General features: G+C 44.6%; 1 protein-coding gene across 4 annotated transcripts in view; it reads right to left on the bottom strand.

The window, feature by feature from the left end:
- The window catches only part of LOC148011913 (uncharacterized), a 292,709-nt gene that overhangs the window by 186,708 nt on the left and 87,319 nt on the right, over window positions 1–18,682 (bottom strand). For 3 of the 4 annotated variants that reach the window (XM_087670962.1, XM_087670965.1, XM_087670963.1), the window contains exon 7: window positions 1,138–1,431. In XM_087670962.1, the coding sequence (XP_087527088.1) occupies window positions 1,138–1,431 (294 nt within the window). Of the gene's footprint in view, window positions 1–1,137; window positions 1,432–18,682 lie in introns of those variants that run through there. The other variant, XM_087670966.1, reaches the window with a different exon arrangement.

Raw genomic sequence — 18,682 nt, 5'->3', positions numbered from 1 at the left:
TCCATAAACAACAAATAGTATTCTTAAACTTTTCCATAAGGCTTGAATGAAGGTTTAAATTTTAGATTACTATTTTAAAAGAAGTGCAATGTCACAAGATAATCAAATGCAAGATAAAACAGTGTGTTTTCACTACAGAAAGATAATAGATTTTGAAAAGGAATGTCATCTTAAAAGCTGCTTTCATACATAATTCTTATTCGAAAATGTCCCAACTATGCACATATAGGTGTTTGATAACAAGAGGTGAAAAGATGCTCCATGGCCAACTCTTTCTGGAAGGGGACAGTGGTGGCTTGTAAAACCATTCATTCTGTGAGTCGTGACAATGCCTCAAAGGTGACAACTTTCAACTTTTGGTTCTCCCATGCATCTCATTCACTTTTGGACCAGCTAGTCGTCTGCGTGTTTCAAAGCAAGACTTTCAAGGCAGACATTTTCAACTGACACAATGTTTAATCAAGCACAAGAAGACAAAATACATGAACAAATGAGCAGCTGTCTCAATCATGGAATCAGTCAAACTTGGTTGACTGTTTGGGACACTGAAGTGGTAAATACAATGCAGTTGTACCACACTAGGGACCATGTAAGTCTACAAGAATCTTAGATGGGTGAGCTTTATTTTCTTTTTTAGGCGGTGTCTGTTGTAAATTATCTTTGAGAAAAACAGTGTTTTATGAAGATGTGTGGTGGATCTACTCCCTGTGGGACATTTATTGGCAAATATTGCATCAGCTTCTGGTCAAGAATGCTCCAACAGCCAAAAGATGGTTCACCATATGTTATTTGGGTCAGGGAAAATGACAAGATGGGTATAGAAAGTGAGTTTGCAGGATGTGGTGGGCCAAAGAGGTGGGCGGAAGGCCAAGTAAAGGAAGAAGAGGATGGGGACTGGAAAGGCAACACAGAGAAAGCAAGAAGACAGGAAGGTATTGGTGTTGTCTTAAAGAGGTGGTTTTTTTGGAAAGTTCAAGTTAAAAACTCACATTTTAGAAAACTTTACTAATGGTGCTGCAGCCACAGAATACTAACAGAGGAAAAACAAACTTCTTAACTCTCATCTGACAAGAACACCCTTCTTTAAAACAAACAATTCCACACTTCTCTCTTTCACAAAGTGCACAAAAAGAGTACCTGCCAAAGGCAATGTTCATAATTGACCTCGTTGTTGCGATCATGTTGCATCATGAGTAAAAGCTCATGATCTCGAGCCAAAACTGCTTCCCATTCACGATTTCGTTTTTCTCGAATCTGTTGTTCCAATTCTAGCCTGTGGGAAATTCTTTCCTGTTCCTCAGCCTCCGCTGCCTTGAGCTGTGCATCTTTAAGAGTGTTCTCCTCCACTGTTCTAAGGATTGCTTCATCCTGCTCTTTTTTCTTAAGCCACTCCTCTGCCTCTTTTTCCCTCTGTTTTGCCTCTAGCATCTCCTATATAATTCATTCAAGTGTATCAAGTCTATCAGCCTATAAAAAGCTGTCCAATTCAATACAAAAGTAAGATTTTCTTTAAAAAGAAAATTAAATATAAATTGATCAGTTCTTATTTTCTTTCTTCTGTTTCTTCTCTAGAATGGAGAAAATTACTTTTCATATGTATTAGAATTTACCAATTTTGGGCAGTGCCCAATGTAATTGGTGTAGTGTGGACACTTGTTAAAGTGTCAAAGTATAGTGTGTCTAGGACTTTAAAAATAGTGACACTAGACTCTAGAGTTAAACTAAGTCCAATTGAGTTAGGGATAGGTCTAACTTACTTAAGACCTATTGTACTTTCATTGTATCATTGTAGTACTAGAATCTTTTAAGTGTTGGACTGCTGCCCACTCTTGCTCATTGTCTCATGTTCTCTCTCTCTCTCTCTCTCTCTCTCTCTCTCTCTCTCTCTCTCTCTCTCTCTCGACATAGTCCTCATCTCCAGCACACTTGAAGGGCTACAGCGCCAACTGGATGCACTACAGGCCTTCTGCCAAGACAAAGACCTAATTGTGAACCTGGGGAAAACCAAGGTCATGGTGTTCAACACGTCAACCCAATGGCTCCGACGGTCGGTACCCCCGTTCACATACAGCGGAGAGACCGTGGACGTGGTCCAAAGATATGTCTATCTGGGGACTACATTCTCTGGACCGAGATTTACCCTGAGAAAAGCAGCAGAAGATAGACTAACCCGAGGCTATACAGCCCTCGGGTCAATGGAGAACCAATGTGCCCGCATACAGTTCCAGGAACCCCGGACAAAGCTCTGGCTTTTTGACACCTTGGTTGCACCAGCCCTCCTGTACGGGGCTCCCATATGGGGGTCCAGTCTCTACCACATGCGGAGGGCCCCACAAGACCAGCCACTGCCTAAGGAGGAGGCCACCTATGAGGGATGGGAGCAGATGGAGAGACCCTTAATACTTATGATCTCACGGATGATCCAAAGCAAGCCCTCCATACCACACGAGATCATCCGCGCAAAGCTGGGGGCACCGCCCCTCGTGGCTAAGGCCCTCTTCCAAACCGCAAGCTTCTTGCACCGAATATGGGGCCTGCCCTAGCACCGGTATCCCAGACTCGCCCTGGAGTCATCCAAACAACTAGCAACACAAGGGGACACTGAGTGCTGGTATACCTGAACAGAGACTTGGCTACGGCTCCATGGCCTGCACATGGACCACCTCCCCCCACTACAATACAGCCTAGACTGCCCACACCTGGAGCTCAGCCGAGAGGAGGTGAATCGCATCATCAGAATGGATATCATCCAGATAGACACAGCCAGGACATGGGTGACCCCCACGTCGGAACTAGGAACCAAGAAGGCTTTCTACCGAGAGCACTTCCTGCACATCTCCCCGGATGGCTTCATCACCCGCCCAAGCTACATGGACACACATCTGTCTCATGGGGTCAGAAGTGCCATCGGACAGATCCGCACGTCCTCACACCAACTACGGGTCGAAACGGGCAAATACGGGGCCAACCCCCTCCCCCCAAAAGACCGAATCTGTCAGCTCTGGCATCTTGAGCCAGAGACAGAGGAACACTATATCTATAGATGCCCAGTGTACTACGAAATCCGGGGATGCTTCCACTGCCTATTCAGCGAAGGATTCGGACCACTCTCCAAGGTGATGGAATTCAAAGACCAGAGATGCCTAGGGCTCTTTCTACTGGAAATACGACGCCACAGAGACCACCTCCTACGAACCACGGAGCAAAGACAAGGAGCAACCAACCAACGCACACTCAACGAATTCTACCAAATACCAGCTACCCTCCCCACCACCGAGCCCCCACCAGCCCAACCGGCCTCCCGATCCCGGGGGACCACCTTAGAAATAGCCACAGTGAGAGGCAAAGCCCGGCGCCCACGCCCCGCCGGCCCCCGTCCCTGCAGAAGACACATGTCGAAGATACAAGGGATACTACGCCGCCATCGGAGGGCCCTGCCCCGCCGCTTTAGTCTCTCCATGTTAGACCAACCCATGCGGGACATCCTAGGATGAACATTCCAGGAGCAATTCCACACCGCACTGGGAGTACCTCTAGATTGTATCTAATCTAGATATCATTTTGTACCTACTCAATTTAGTTCAACATAGCATAAACGTTAGCTTCACTGGGACTTTTGAAATCTCCCAGACATTTTGTATGCAACATTTTGGTCTCATAGGCCAACTTGGCCTGTTGTAGACGTTAATATAACTTTCTTTCTTTCTTTCTCTCTCTCTCTCTTTTCATGAAGATAATTGAATTAAGTAATAAATATTTACATCAGACCATCAGGTCAGCATAGAAATAACTGTCATAAACTCTTTCTCTCTCGAGATATTTACATTAGGCCTTCAGGCAAATGAAACAGGAAGGAAACAAGTATAATGAAGCCAGCAGGCTATCAGAACAACCTATTACATGAGTAGCATTTATAAATCACACCGATAGGACAACTGGAGTAGAGCGAACAATAGCCAACCAGGGAGCAGCAATATCTGGAAGAACCAGGTCAGCTGACATCATAGAAGAGATTTGCCATAGCACTAAACCACGCACACGAGCCACATGCCCATGGATGCCCGATGCTGAATCCAAAATAAAGGCATTCCAAGTACGCCATATATGCCACAAGGCTATCCATCTAAGGAAATGGAAAAGGCAAGAATAATCTGAATGCAAAGAAGACATAGGATATATATTTCCCATAATCCACAAATGAGCTGGAATGTGGTGCTGGGTCACCGAGGACCACACTCCGGAAATGAAATTCCACATTTGTCGAGCAACAGGACAAAGAGGTGAAGCAATGTCTCATCACATGTAGTGCAGAAAACACGACGTCTTGCAGAGATCTTTCAGGCACAGAGCACACCTCCCATTGGAAGACCCCCAATAAGCAGCCTCCACATGAACACTTTACCCTGGTATACGGAACCTTAGACTTCCAAAGTTGGAGAAATCTTTCCCGCCACTTCTTTTTGCTATCTCGAAGATGCCATATTTTATTAACTTTCCCAGTAACCCATATCTTGGCTTCCACCATCTGATGATATATCTAATTAGCTGACCTTTTCTGAAAATCATCATGAAGCACAAATATCCAGTCATGCCATGGATGCAATGGCTGTAACACAAGCAAAGGAGAGAACCTCTAAAGACTGTCCTATATGGACGACCAAATGTCACTGTATCCGTGAGGCACCCTAAAGTACTGACGAATATGCCTGAAAGAATAAAAACAGGGCTGCCCAGGAATAACACCATCGAGGACTGTCTTTAGCCCCAACCGAGCCATCCAATTGAACTTGTCTCACTGCAAATCTTTATGCAGCCAATCCAACAACCTTGAGGAAGCCAGTACTTCTCCTTGCAGTGAATTTTCCTCTTTATAAATATTAGGAGGGCGCCAAACTGCAAAATGTAGCATTTGCTGCCAGGATGCAATCAAATGAGAAAGGATAAAAGACTAGGAGACCTTAATAGGCCTCATAGAATTAAGTACATACCACCAAGAAGCGTGAATAACCGTGCTACCATGAGAGATGCATGTCTTCTCTATGAAGAATTTAGCAAAATCTGACCAAGGATGATTCTGAATACATAGACTCTGCAAAAGGGATAGCCTCAAGGCGGCCATATGCAAAAAGGGATAGCGTCAAGGTGGCCATATGCAAATTAACATCCAACAAAGCTGCACCCCCCATCCTTTTCATAGTAGTCACATGCCGCCATGAAATCCATACTTGACCCAAACGATTGCCTTTCTTTTTCCATAGCATGAATCTGATAGGCTGAACCAATTCCAAAAGGGACATCTTAGTCCAAGGAAGCAATAGCAGAAAGAATGAAATCATACTGATCATAATGCATTGAGCCACTTTTATTCTAACATGTAGAGCCCAGCTTTGAGATTTCCAGTACTACATGAACCTATCATGAATTCGGCAGGCAATCCAATCCAGCAAGGCACAGGGAGCTACCTCCACATCAATAGGATATCCCAAGTGTCTGGTTATATTACCCCTTGGGATCACAATTCCATTCCAGCCCAAGGTGTGTAGATCATTCTCCGTACAGGAGAGAAGGGTAGATTTCTGAGTATTAACATGAAGACGCAAATCATACGAGGACCAAAACCCATTGTAGACATCAATTGCCACAAAAATGACCAACTAACATGATCAAATGCCTTCTCAATATCCAGTTGAAGCATCACAACCTGTTGGCCAGAAGCTTTGGCATATCAATTCCCAGTTGAGCATTCAAAATGTTATGCAATATATTCTGACCTTTAATGAAACCATATTGACATGGATGGACGAGGTGCGGAAATACTTTTTGCAATCTATTGGTAATAATTTTGGAAAAGATTTTATATAACGACCCCATAACGGAAATGGGTCTCCATTGTTTCAAAGAGGTTGGAGAGGCAACCTTGGGTAGCAACCTAATAACAGCAATCTTCCAATCTGAAGGCATCATACCAGAATTCCACACTTGCTGACACAGTTGAGTTAATGGGTCCTTAAGCATTTCCACATGGGCTGAAAACAGCTCATTAGGCAGCCCATCCCAGCCAAGACTTTCCCTCCGAGGCAGGTGGGACAGCACTTCTTCCACTTCATCTTCTGAAATATTAGCCTCCATTAACACCCATTCTGGTTTGACCTAATTACGAACCAGGTCACAAATATATCTTCAAGCAAAGAGAATAGCATCGGAAAGAATCTCTTGCGGACCCGACAAGGACCTATAAAAGTCAGCACTCGTCCGAATGATGGAGATAGGATCAATGACCATAACACCTTGCCCATCCGTTAAGCGCACAATATTTTCCCGGGCATATTTCTGATGCAAATGAACGAAAAATCGATGAGTTTGAAAGTTATTATCGTGTAAAGCTTCGGCTCTAGCCAGCAATTTGTATTTTGCATATTCCTCTTCCTGAAGAGATTGAACCCTTCCTTTCAACCATTCAATGCATATGAGAAAGTCATCATTGGGATCCCCAAATTGACACAGAGACAAGGAATGGGCCAATAATGATTGGGCATGCTGCAATTCAGCTCGAAAAGAGGAAGCATGCTGAATACCATAGTGTCGAGATAACACTCGCGCATTATCCCTAAAAACCTCCCATTCTTCCATTCTTGTAGATAGTACCCTCGAGCTGAAAGAAGCTATCAGTTGCTGAACACCTTCCAAAAACTGGTTTTGCTGCAAAAAAGATTGATTAAAACGAAGAGGTAAACATACAAGGAGAGCCTTGAATGTGTAAACAGGTCTGTCGCTCATTTCCAAGACCAAAGGATAATGATCTGGTAAAACATGTTGTCTTTCCACCCAAATATCAATGACTGTAGGAAGAAAAGAATCACTCTACCAAATGTAGATCCTATCAAGTCTGGCCCAGGTATTTGGATGCTGAAAAGATCAATAAGTATATCCGGCTTGTGATGGATACATCCAGGACCACATGTCCTGTTGCAAAGACACCACTGCTAGAGCATCCCGAGCCTGTGGCTCAGGACTATCCATAACCGAATGTGGAAAGTCGCCTGATCCACAAAATACACCTGCATTAAAATCACCCATGACAAAGCCTTAACGGGCCATGGCAAGGTAGTGCAGGTCATCCCAAAGTTGACGGCGTTCCCTTGCAGTAGAAGGAGCATACACACCTACAAGCCACAAAACCTCTCCCTCATAAATTATTTCCAAGATCACAAATCGACCGCGAGTATCTTGAGAAACCAACGACGGTTGCAGGAAGGATTTAATAGCTAACATAACTCCTGATTTATGCGGAGCTCAACCACTAAAGAAGATCGGATAATCCTTGTATACATAAGAAGATCCAGCCAAAGCATATTGTTTGTGTTCCACAACACAAAAAACATCCCAATTTCTAACTAACACAACTTTCCACAACCTATATTGCTTTCTACCCGAAGAAATAGCTTTCACATTCCACAAAGCGATTTTCATGATCAATCACAAATGATCTTCACGACCATGTTGGGAAAGCAGCTCTAAATCAGCTACTGGTCGCTAAATCATCTGCTGAGAATGCTGGTCTTGCATTTCCATGTCTTGATCCATAGGGCCCTGCACTCCCTCCATATTTTTGTCACATTCCGAAATGAAATGGCCCAATTGGCCACATCTAAAACAGAGTCCTGCAAAAGTACCCCATTTCAACTCATACACCAATGTTTCTAACTCTCGAACTTCAAAACAAATTTTTGTCGGGCGAGGTTTCCCTGTATCCCACAGCATACATGCCCTATTCCTATTGCGGGAAGCTAGCCAAGGTTCCACCAAAACCTCCCCAAGGGTTCTTAAAACCAGAGGGAGGAGTCTCCAGAGATGTGCTGGGAAATCAACCACCTCTACCCAAATTGGGCATGCATGTCTCAGTATCTCATGAAACTCAGCCATGGGTCTCCAAGGGACCACATGAACTAGCTGCCAATCCATAAACAAAGGAATGCGTTGCAAAATTAGAGCGCGTAATTCTGCGAAACGAAAAAGAACCTCAAAGAGCCCCTTTGGACCGTCATAAATCTCTTCAACCAGTGGGACCTGCATACGCCCTAAAGCATCATCTAAGCACAGTTCAAAACTGATAAAGTAGCAATCTGCTATAAGACCAGGTCAGTTCCCATGACTGCAACTACTTGATCCCCATCTGGTAATGAGTTAGCTTTGCCCTCATTAACATGGACATAGTCCAACATAAGATGATTGGCAGTGGCCACCATGAATTGAAGAGACCCATCAGGCTGTGAGCAGGAAACATGAGCCTCTGACTGGGGCAAATTTGGGCCTAAGACCGGTTCTTCAACTAACATCCTATGACGTTTGCCCATCTCATCACTGTCCAGCAACAACGACCCAAGTTCTTCAGCCAACGAATCACCATCCGAGCCTACCAAGTCTTTGTCATTCCCTTGTCCAATTTGCTAATCGAGAAAAGCCATATCGATACCATTAGATTCCTGAAAATTTTCCATAGCAGAACTAGATGCCTATCACAAATGCCTTTCTGAACTCCAACTAGCGAAATAAGAACTGAGCTGGGACAGCCTCTTTCAGGCACTGTGTGGAAACTGTCTGCATAGGTGCAGAAACAGAGGACAGTCTGCTGCTGCCTTTTGGGCGCAGAAAGCAAAGGATGCCAGGAACAGACCCTGCGTAGGTCAAATGAAGAGCCACGATCCGCAAGTAAGACGCCCTTCAAACCTATCAACAGTCGCAGGAACACAAACGAGCTCCCAGCGCAGGAGGGCACAAGAAGATTGGCGCAGCGATGGCCACTGCAAGGCAGAGCATCAGAGCAAGATAGCACAGCAGGGCGTCAGGGCGGAACTGTTTGGGACAAGACGTCAGGGCATCAGGCCAGTGGGACGGGGCAGACACGACTGCAGATGGGCAAAACTGCCAGCCCACAGGTCTGTGTGTCTTCACGGAAGTCGCTAGTCACAGGGGAGACAACGCCAGACACGGCCAACGGGTGAAGCGTCAGGTCAATGCAGCAAGTGAATCAGGGCAGCAGGTCTGCGACGCCATCACGTTCCGCCATCGATCTCTCCTCTCTCTCTCTCTCTCTCTCTCTCTCGTGAAGATAATTGAATTAAGTAGTAAATATTTACATGAGACCATCAAGTCAGTATTCTCTCTCTATCTCTTACATTCTATTACATCAGACCATCAGGTCAGCATACTCAATCTCTCTCACACTGTCTCTGTAGAAATTTACAAGATGCGAGCAAGCTCTCAGAACGACTTATTACATAACCAATTCTAATAAATCTGACAGAAAGAACAGCTGGAGTAGAGCGAACAATCGCTAGCCAGAGAACAGCAATGTCCGGAAGGACCAGGTCAGCTGACATCATAGAAGTGATTTGCCATAACACCAAGCCACGCACGTGGGCCACATGCCCATGGATGCCCGATGCTAAATCCAAAATAAAGGCATTACGAGTACACCATATGTGCCCTAGGGCTGTCCATCTAAGAAAATGGAATAGGCAGGAACAATCTAAAGACAAAGAGGGCATAGAGGACATCTTTCCCATAATCCACGAATGAACTGGTATGCAGTGCTAGGTCATCGAGAACCACACACGGGAAATGAAATTCTAGATCTGTCATGCAATAGGGCAAGAGACAGAGGTGAAGCAATGTCTCATCGCATGTAGTACAGAAAACACAACGCCCTACAGAGATCTTTTGGGCATGGAGCACTTCTCCCATTGGAAGACCCCCAATGAGCAGCCTCCACATGAACACTTTACCCTAATACGGAACCTTAGACTTCCAAAGCTGGATAAATCTATCCTGCCACTTCTTTTTGCTATCCCTGAGATGCCACAACTTATTAACCTTCCCCGTGACCCATCTTTTAGCTTCCACCATATGATGGTATATCTGATTCGCTGACCTTTTCTGAAAGTCATCATGAAGCACAAACTTCCAGTCACGCCATGGATGCAATGGCTGTAACGCAGGCAAAGGAGAGAACCTCTGAAGACAGTCTTGTATTGATGACCAAATGTCCCTGTATCCACAAGGCACTCTAAAGTACTGACGAATACGCCTAAAAGAATAAAGGCGGGGTCTCTCTCTTTTTTTTTTCATGAAGCTAATTGAATTAAGTAGTAAATATTTACATCAGACCATCAGGTCAGCATTCTCTCTGTGTATCTCTTACTTTCTGTTACATCAGACCATCCGGTCATCCGAGAAACTCTCTCTCTCTCTTTTTTTTTTTTCGTAATGGATGTTATATTTATAAAGTACTAAACGACAAAAGAGTTACAAAAGTCATGGCAAAGACGAAGAGGAAATTGCCATATGCCAGGGAAGTAAGTCCTCCCGAGGGAGTAAGTCAGAGTGCCGAATGACATCTATCTGCCAATGCAAGAGACCTTTAAGCCTAGCAATATGTCCCTGAACATTAGAGGCTGAATCAAAAAGAAAAGCATTCCGAATGGTCCAATTGTGCCAACAGCCCCAGTATCTGAGAAAGTGAAACAAGATCTTTATATGCGACTGTGCCGGTGTGGGGCATTTGGGCCGCACAAAAATCCAATCAAAAGGGCTTAGCGAGAAACCAACCACTGCTCGCCAAACCGCTCACAAGAGTGACCAGATTTTCTTAGTGAGAGGGCAAGAAATAAATCGATGACGGGCCGATTCCACACTGGTGGTGCAAAAGAAACAATTGCCGTTGGAGATTCGACGCTTGGAAAGGGCTGAAGCAAGAGGAAGACCACCAATCATCACCCTCCAAAGAAAGACCTTACATTTGAAAGATGTCTTGTTCAACCAGCCCTCCATCACAGTTACCTTCCACCATGACTGAGATGTACGCAATCCCCATACAGTATTAGCTTCAGTAACCAGTCATTGATGATCTTTAATCAGAAGATGATACACCTGGTTAGCTAAGGCCTTTTCCAAATTCAGCCGGCCTGCAAGGTCCCAGTCCTGCCAAGGACAATCCGAAGCAAGGGCAGGAAAGGGTTGTCTGCTCTGGAGCACCATTAAAAGCTGTCCCCATAAATCAGGGTATCCACGAGGGATCCTGAAAAGCCTCCTGGCTGTACGAAACGATATCAACACATTGCGATTGGCAAGGGTGGCATCTGCAACTGAAGTCAAGCCCAAACGTGCCATGCGGTTAAATTTTGGTCTGAGCTCATCTTTGCCTTCCCAAGAAAGTAATCGCGAGGCTGCCAACAATTCCAGTTGAAAAGAGTTAGTAGCTAAGCGGTCCTCTGCTGGATGCCACCGAGTCTTCTGGAGAACCAATTTCCAGGAACATACCAAATGAGCAAGCAGGGATGATGAAGGACTAGAAAACCGAGAGTCTGCATTAAGAACATGCCACCAAGAGCTCTGAATTTGGGTATTACCATGCACAAGCCCGTGATCCTCAAGAAAATAACGGGCTATAAAGACCCACGGGTGATGATCCAAGCACATGGCATGAAAAAGAGACCAACGGAGTGCCAACATATAAGTTTCGGCATCCAAAATAGCCCCACCACCCATGCGTTTGGGGGTACATGCATGTGACCAAGAAATCCATGAAATGCTTGCATGCAAGGAGTCCTTTTTCCATAACATGAAACGAATGTACTGAGTAAGAGCATTCAATGTAGTAGTAGTCCAAGGCAGCAATGGCAAGAAATATGTGAGCATTGGCAACATAATTGTCTGAGCCACTTTGAGGCGAACATGAAAGGGCCAAGCTTGTGACTTCCAATACAGAAACTTAGCCGACACTTTCTATGAAATCCACTCTAGTAGTTGCTTTGGCCAAACATCAACACCCAAAGGGTACTCAAGATGCCTGACAATGGAACCACGGGGAACAACCATTCCCTGCCAATCCAATGACTGCAAATCTAACTCCGTGCAACTGAGAATGGCTGATTTCAAAGCATTGATATGAAGACCAGAAGCATGACCAAAGAGAGTCCAAACATCTAATGCTTTACAAAGATCATCCTTGTCCGCACACAAAATCATAAAGCTGTCATCAGCCAAGGATTGACTAATGAAGTGCTGTCCAAAAGGAAGAGGCAATCCAGCCAACTGAGTAGAAGCTGCCATATGAGATAACATCGAAAGAACCGGATGAGTCGCAAGGGCAAAAAAGAGAGGACTCAAAGGGCAACCTTGTCTCACAGAGCGTGCAAGGACAAATGGCTTGGTAACACCACCATTCAGCATAACTCGCGAAGAAGCCGCAGCACTAATGGTATAGATCAAATGAGACATCCGAGTACCAAAGCCCATAGTAGACATAAGTTTTGCAATGAAAGACCAATCTAAATAATAAAAAGCCTTTTCCAGGTCCAATTGAATCAATACCACCTCCTGATTAGAGTGCCTTGCATAGTCAATAGCCATATGCACATTTAAGACATTATGCAGAATGTTTCGGCTCTTAATGAAACCATATTGAAGACGATGCACAATGGCAGGAAGATGCTTATGGAGCCGATTTGCCATCACTTTGGAATAGATTTTATACATAGAATCCATCAAAGAAATTGGTTGCCAATGTTTCAACATAGACGGCGAAGGAACTTTTGGAAGAAGTTTGATAAGTCCTCCTTTCCATGAGGAAGGCATCAACCCCGTTTCCCAAACCTGCTAAAACATAGCCGTCAATGGTTTCACCAGTCGGGTAGCAAAAACCTCAAAGAATTCATTGGTGAGACCATCCCAATCAGGACTTTTATCCTTGGGCAAGTGTAACAAAACATCCATAACCTCCGCCTCATGAATATCTGTCTCCAAAGTAGTTTGCGTGTCATGTGAAACCTGATTGCGGACCAAATCATAGAAAACTGAGCGGGCATGAGTAATTTGGTCAGAAGGTGAAGGAGTAGAACCAAGAAGGTCTAGAAAATAATTCCTACACATATTCACAATAGTCTGAGGATCAATGACCATTTGACCTTCTGCATCCTGGAGTCTAGTCATATTCTCTCGAGAAGGAGATGCATGGAGAGCTCGAAAGAACTTGTGAGTCTGACAAGCACTATCTTGCAAATTCTCAGTCAAATTTTGCAATTTGGCCTGCTAATAAGATTTCAACCGAAACTCTTTAATAAGATCAGCCAAACGCATTGCCAATGGCAGCAGAAATACATCATCTGGAGTCTCCACCAGTAGAGAACGAACCAAAGCTAGTAATTCCTCCGCTGCTTGTCGACACCGCCGACAAAGAGAGGCATGATGGATCCCATACTGCCGAACAACCCGCTGCACATTAGAGAGCAATCGTTCAAAAGAAGCATTGCCCTCAAAGAAGAAGTCCAATAAAAATCTATCAATCAATTGCTGCATGTAACCCAGAAAGATTGAATGCTTCAAATAAGACGAGTTAAAACGCAAAGGGAGTCTATCCAGAAATCGCTTAAAAGGTACAATGGGTTGTACAAGCATCTCAAGCTCTAGAGGAAAGTGGTCCGACAAGGCATATTGCTGCAACACTTTCATTTCCAACATCTCAGGAAGAAAAGCATCATCCTGCATGATGTACATACGGTCCAACGGCGACCATGTAGTTGTATACTGCGTAGAATGAAAAGTAAACCCTGTAGAAGAAGGGTGTAACCATGACCAGAGATCTTGCTCAAGTACGGCAAGAGAAAACGCATTCCACGCACGGCTTTCTCGAGCGTCCATCACCGAATGCTCTGATGTGGACTGTGAAGGATCAACACACACATTAAAATCCCCCATCAAAAAACCCCATCTGCCCAAGTGACAAGGAGGTCTGCAAAGTATTCCAAAGATCGCGGCAGGGTAAAGGGTCATTTGGAGCATAGAGCCCAAGTAACCATAAGATCTCTCCTTCAAATAAAACTTCAATCACCACAAAACGACCATGTACATCATTTTTAATAAGAATAGGCTGATATTTCTCATGTACAATCATAAGCACACCAGAATAATGCATGGCATGTGTCCCTGCATAAAACAAGCGAAACCCATGGCAATCCACAACTTTTCCTGCTTCACCGTGACTCTTGTGCTCAACAGCACACAAGACATCCCACTGATTCTCATGCAATAAACTCCACATGGCATGTTGCTTATTGCGAGAACGAATGCCTCACACATTCCACGTGGCTATCTTCATGTGTATTCAAAAAAGAAAATCAGGAACGAGGCAAAGCTTGCCTCGATTTAACCTTTTCTGCTAGAATGTCAAGGACTCCCTCATCCAAAAAATCAGCTAACACGGCAAAAGAGTTCTAACGGGGCCAGATTTAGAGGTAGACGGTATATCCACTGTCTTGGAGATGGAACAGGGATAATCACTATCCATGGGGTAATCACCTTACCTCTAGCATCAAAAGCCAACTTAGCAGGTGGGCCCTTCGTACCATCCATATATACTTTCCTAGTGGGCTGATTGCGAGGAGCAAAAGAAACCATAGCATGAGTGGTGTGCTCTGAAGACAACATGTCTTTCCTGCGCATATAAGTATGCAAGGAATCTTGTGGAGCATTAGGCACAGTATCCGCCATACCAGCATCAAACCTTTTACCTTTTTTGGCATGTACATCTATCCAGTCATTGTCACGGGAATCCAAACCTGAACATGTTGTTTGCCTTTATCCAAAACTTTAGGTAGCTGGGTCGCATCCTGCGACGGAGCATCAAGCACCACATCTTCCATGGGAGGCAAAACATGCTCAGCATCTGAAGTCAGTTGCTTCGCTGGACATTCGGCAATAAAATGCCCCAATTTTCCACACGAAAAACAATGCAATGCAAAGTTATCCCATTTCAAACAAAAGTGCAAAGGATGCATGCCAAAGCAAGTAAAACCTAATTAAGCAGGCCTTTTCCGAGCAGTGTCCCATAACATACACAAACGGTTACAATTCGTGGCCCTTAGGCTCGGGGGAGCCAAAACAGTGCCCACAACGACCATGGCATCCTTTAACAGTGGCCAATAGACAGCCGGACAGTTTTCCACTTCAACCCACACCGGGCATTCGCGTTGAAGCAAGGGCTGAAAATCTGCCATTGGGCGCCATGGCACAACATGGACTAAACGGCGATCAAAGAACAATGGCAGTTTAGTCAACATCAAAGAACAATGGCAGTTTAGTCAACAGATCGGCACAATGCTTCTCGGATTTCAACAACACCTCATAAAAGCCTCAGGGCCCAACAAAAATCTCTTCAACACACTCCCCTTGTAGTAGACTTTGCAGCCACTGGTGAATATAGGAAAGCACTGGGATCCTACCAGTGAAGAAGAGTATAACAGCACGTTCATAAAACACTGAGAATGAGTGCAAAACATTTTTAGGATCCACAGTGGCTTCCAGAACATCTTCAGTTTCAAAGTCAGAAAACGCTTCATGATTATGTTGAACGTAATCACTAAGCATAGTGTTGGCAAACTCCAACAAATGCTCCCAGTCAACATCCTGAGAATCCACAGAATCAGAAGCAACCTGAGCATAAGAACGTTCCTGATGATCCATTGTATCTTCCGAAGTATGCTTGATGCGTTTGCCCGTAGGCTAGAAGTCAGGACCAGGTGGCATCTCCTCTGTGCAAGGAACCATATCCTCTCGTTCCTCTGTTTCAGAATCTGAACCAATGGCTGCCACCGTTTGGTCAATAAATGCCATGTCCAGACCAGCCATGTTGTATCACCACTTTAACAAGAGATCTGAAGGTATTTACAAGGTGCTCTCTCTCTCTCTCTCTGTGCGTATTTACAAATAGGTATAGATCAATAGTCTGTTGTCCCTCTGGGTCATTATTCCTCAATCGGCTGCATTCCATAAAATTTACCACAATTATTCCAAAAAAAAAAACACACACACACACACACACACACACAAAAGTTCCATGTACTTAGCGAGAAACCAACCACTGCTCGCCAAACCGCTGACAAGAGTGACCAGATTTTCTTAGCGAGAGGGCAAGAAATATATCGATGACGGGCTGATTCCACACTGGTGGTGCAAAAGAAACATTTGCCATTGGAGATTCGACGCTTGGAAAGGGCTGAAGCAAGAGGAAGACCACCAATCATCACCCTCCAAAGAAAGACCTTGCATTTGAAATGTGTCTTGTTCAACCAGCCCTCCATCACAGTTGCCTTCCACCATGACTGAGATTTACGCAATCCCCATATAGTATTAGCTTTAGTAACCAGCCATTGATGATCTTTAATCAGAAGATGATACACCTGGTTAGCTGAGGCCTTTTCCAAATTCAGCCAACCTGCAAGGTCCTAGTCCTACCAGGGACGATCCGAAACAAGGGCAAGAAAGGGTTGTCTGCTCTGGAGCACCAACAAAAGCTATTCCCATAAATCACGGTATCCACGAGGGATCCTGAAAAGCCTCATGGCTGTACGAAACGATATCAACACATTGCGACTGGCAAGGGTGGCATCTGCAACTGAAGTCAAGCCCCTCTGTTGTGTGGCATCACAGAATTCTTTCTGCTATGTTAGAAACCTCTATGTATCCAAGGAAGACAGATTGGACGGAAACAACTATTCGCTATGGTCATTCATGATGAAGAATGTATTAGTGGCCAAGAATTTATGGGATTATGTCAGTGGAGAGGAAACTCGACCGGGAGTTGTAGCTCCCGTTACTCCTCCTCCCCATGGCGCACGTGGACAACGGGGACCTCAGCCCGCTCCACCTCAGCCACTTCCTCCAAGAACTGCAGCTCACAAAGCTTGGGATACACATGATGCACAGGCCTTGTCGCTGATTGCTCTGGCAGTTCAGCGGTCCATCATCCCTCACATTCGTTCGGCATCTTCTTCACGAGATGCATGGTTGACTTTGGAGCATATGTTTGCAGGAAAGAATGAGACTCGGATCTCTTTCTTGAAGAAAATGTTGGAAACTTTGAAGATGCATGAGGGTGATTCTATGCAGGATCACTTAAATAAGATTCAGGACTTGAGGGAGCAGCTCATGAATGTAGATGAGTATTTTTCAGATGCACAGTTGATATCCACCACCTTGAATTCCTTACCTCCTTCGTACTTGTCTTTTCATGCTGCATTGAACCTCACCATGAGGATTGCTGAGCACCCACTCACTTTTATTCAGCTGGTTAGTTTGCTTCTAGAGGAGGAGCAAACAAGGAAAAATAGTGGTGTGGATGCTATAGTCTCTGAGCAGGCTTTTGTGGCAAGACAGAAAGGCAAAAACAGCAAGGTGAAAAATGCTCCATAGAGTTCTGGCACTTCAGGCACATCGCAGAATCAGACACAAGGGGGGACGCAAGCTAAAAAAGGAAAATGTCACTATTGTAAAAAGCCCGGCCACTATATCACTGAGTGCAGGAAGCGTATTGCCAAAGAGAAGAAGGAGTCAGGAATGTCTGTTACTACTACTCCTTCCACTGCTAGTGAATCCGCGTCCTTTGTTGTGGACAGGGACTATTGTTTTTACACTTGCAGTTATGACATCTCTTGGGCCGATAGAGCACTTAGCTCTACAGAGGATGCTGACACTTGGTTCTTTGACAGTGGTGCTTCTAGACATATTACATCTCGCAGAGATTTGTTTGCTTCAGTTAGTGCACCTCCCGTTGGAAAATCAGTACAGTGTGCCAATAATGCATCATACCCTGTTTGTGGTATTGGGGAGATTCAGCTCACAGCCATTGATGGCTCTATTCTCCACCTACAGGATGCTTTGTTTGTGCCTGGAATCAAGAAGAATTTGCTTTCTATTTCTTCTTTGGCATGTTGTGGTTTGCAGGTCACATTTGATGATGACCGTTGCATGGTTAGATATAAAGAACGCATGACTTTGGTCTTGACAGGATCTTTGTGTCATGGTTTATATGAGTTGGATGCTCTTTCAGTAGATCAGACAGCATACTTGACATCCACTCTTACTCCTGCTATGATACAGGCGGAGTTATGGTATGCTCGTTTGGAGCATGTAAACTTTGGCAGCTTGATGCTTTTGCAGCGTACTCAGATGTTGGATGCCTTACCTCTCTTGGAGAGACCTCTTGAGCACTTATGCGAGGGATGCATTTTAGGGAAAATGCATCGTTTCTCATTTCCTCGTGATGTTGCTTTCAGAGCAACAACCAGATTGCAGTTGGTGCAGTCAGATGTTTGTGGACCTATGCAAACCATGTCATTGGGCGTTGTTATTATTTTGTGACATTCATTGATGACTTTACACGTTTTTGTTGGGTCTATTGTTTGAAAAAGAAGTCAGAAGTGTATGATGCATTTTTGGCTTTCAGTGTACTTGTTGAAAATCAATCTGGATGCAAGATTAAGACTCTCCGTTCGGACCGAGGGGGGGAATACATGTCCTCTATGCTGAATTCCTTTTTGCAGCAGAAGGGCGTAGTCCATCAGTATACTACTGCCTATACTCCACAGCAGAATGGGGTAGCAGAGAGGAAGAATCGGTCACTCATGGAGATGGCCAGATGTATGCTGAAGGCAAAAAGCTTGCCTCATAGTTTTTGGATGGAAGCAGTCATGTGTGCTTGCCATATTTTGAACAGATGCCCTACCAAAGCCTTGAAGACCATCACACCTTTTGAGGCTTGGAACAGCCGTAAACCTTCTGTTGGTCACTTTCGTACCTTTGGGTGTCTTGCCTATGCCCATATTCCACAGGTACTTAGAAAAAAGTT

This window comes from Lygodium microphyllum, chromosome 28 (assembly GCF_053477565.2).
Source record: "Lygodium microphyllum isolate KBCC chromosome 28, Lygodium_microphyllum_v1.1.10, whole genome shotgun sequence".
NCBI lineage: Eukaryota > Viridiplantae > Streptophyta > Polypodiopsida > Schizaeales > Lygodiaceae > Lygodium > Lygodium microphyllum.
The sequence above is the reverse complement of the archived record's forward strand: the minus strand, read 5'-3'. Positions and strand labels throughout refer to the sequence as shown.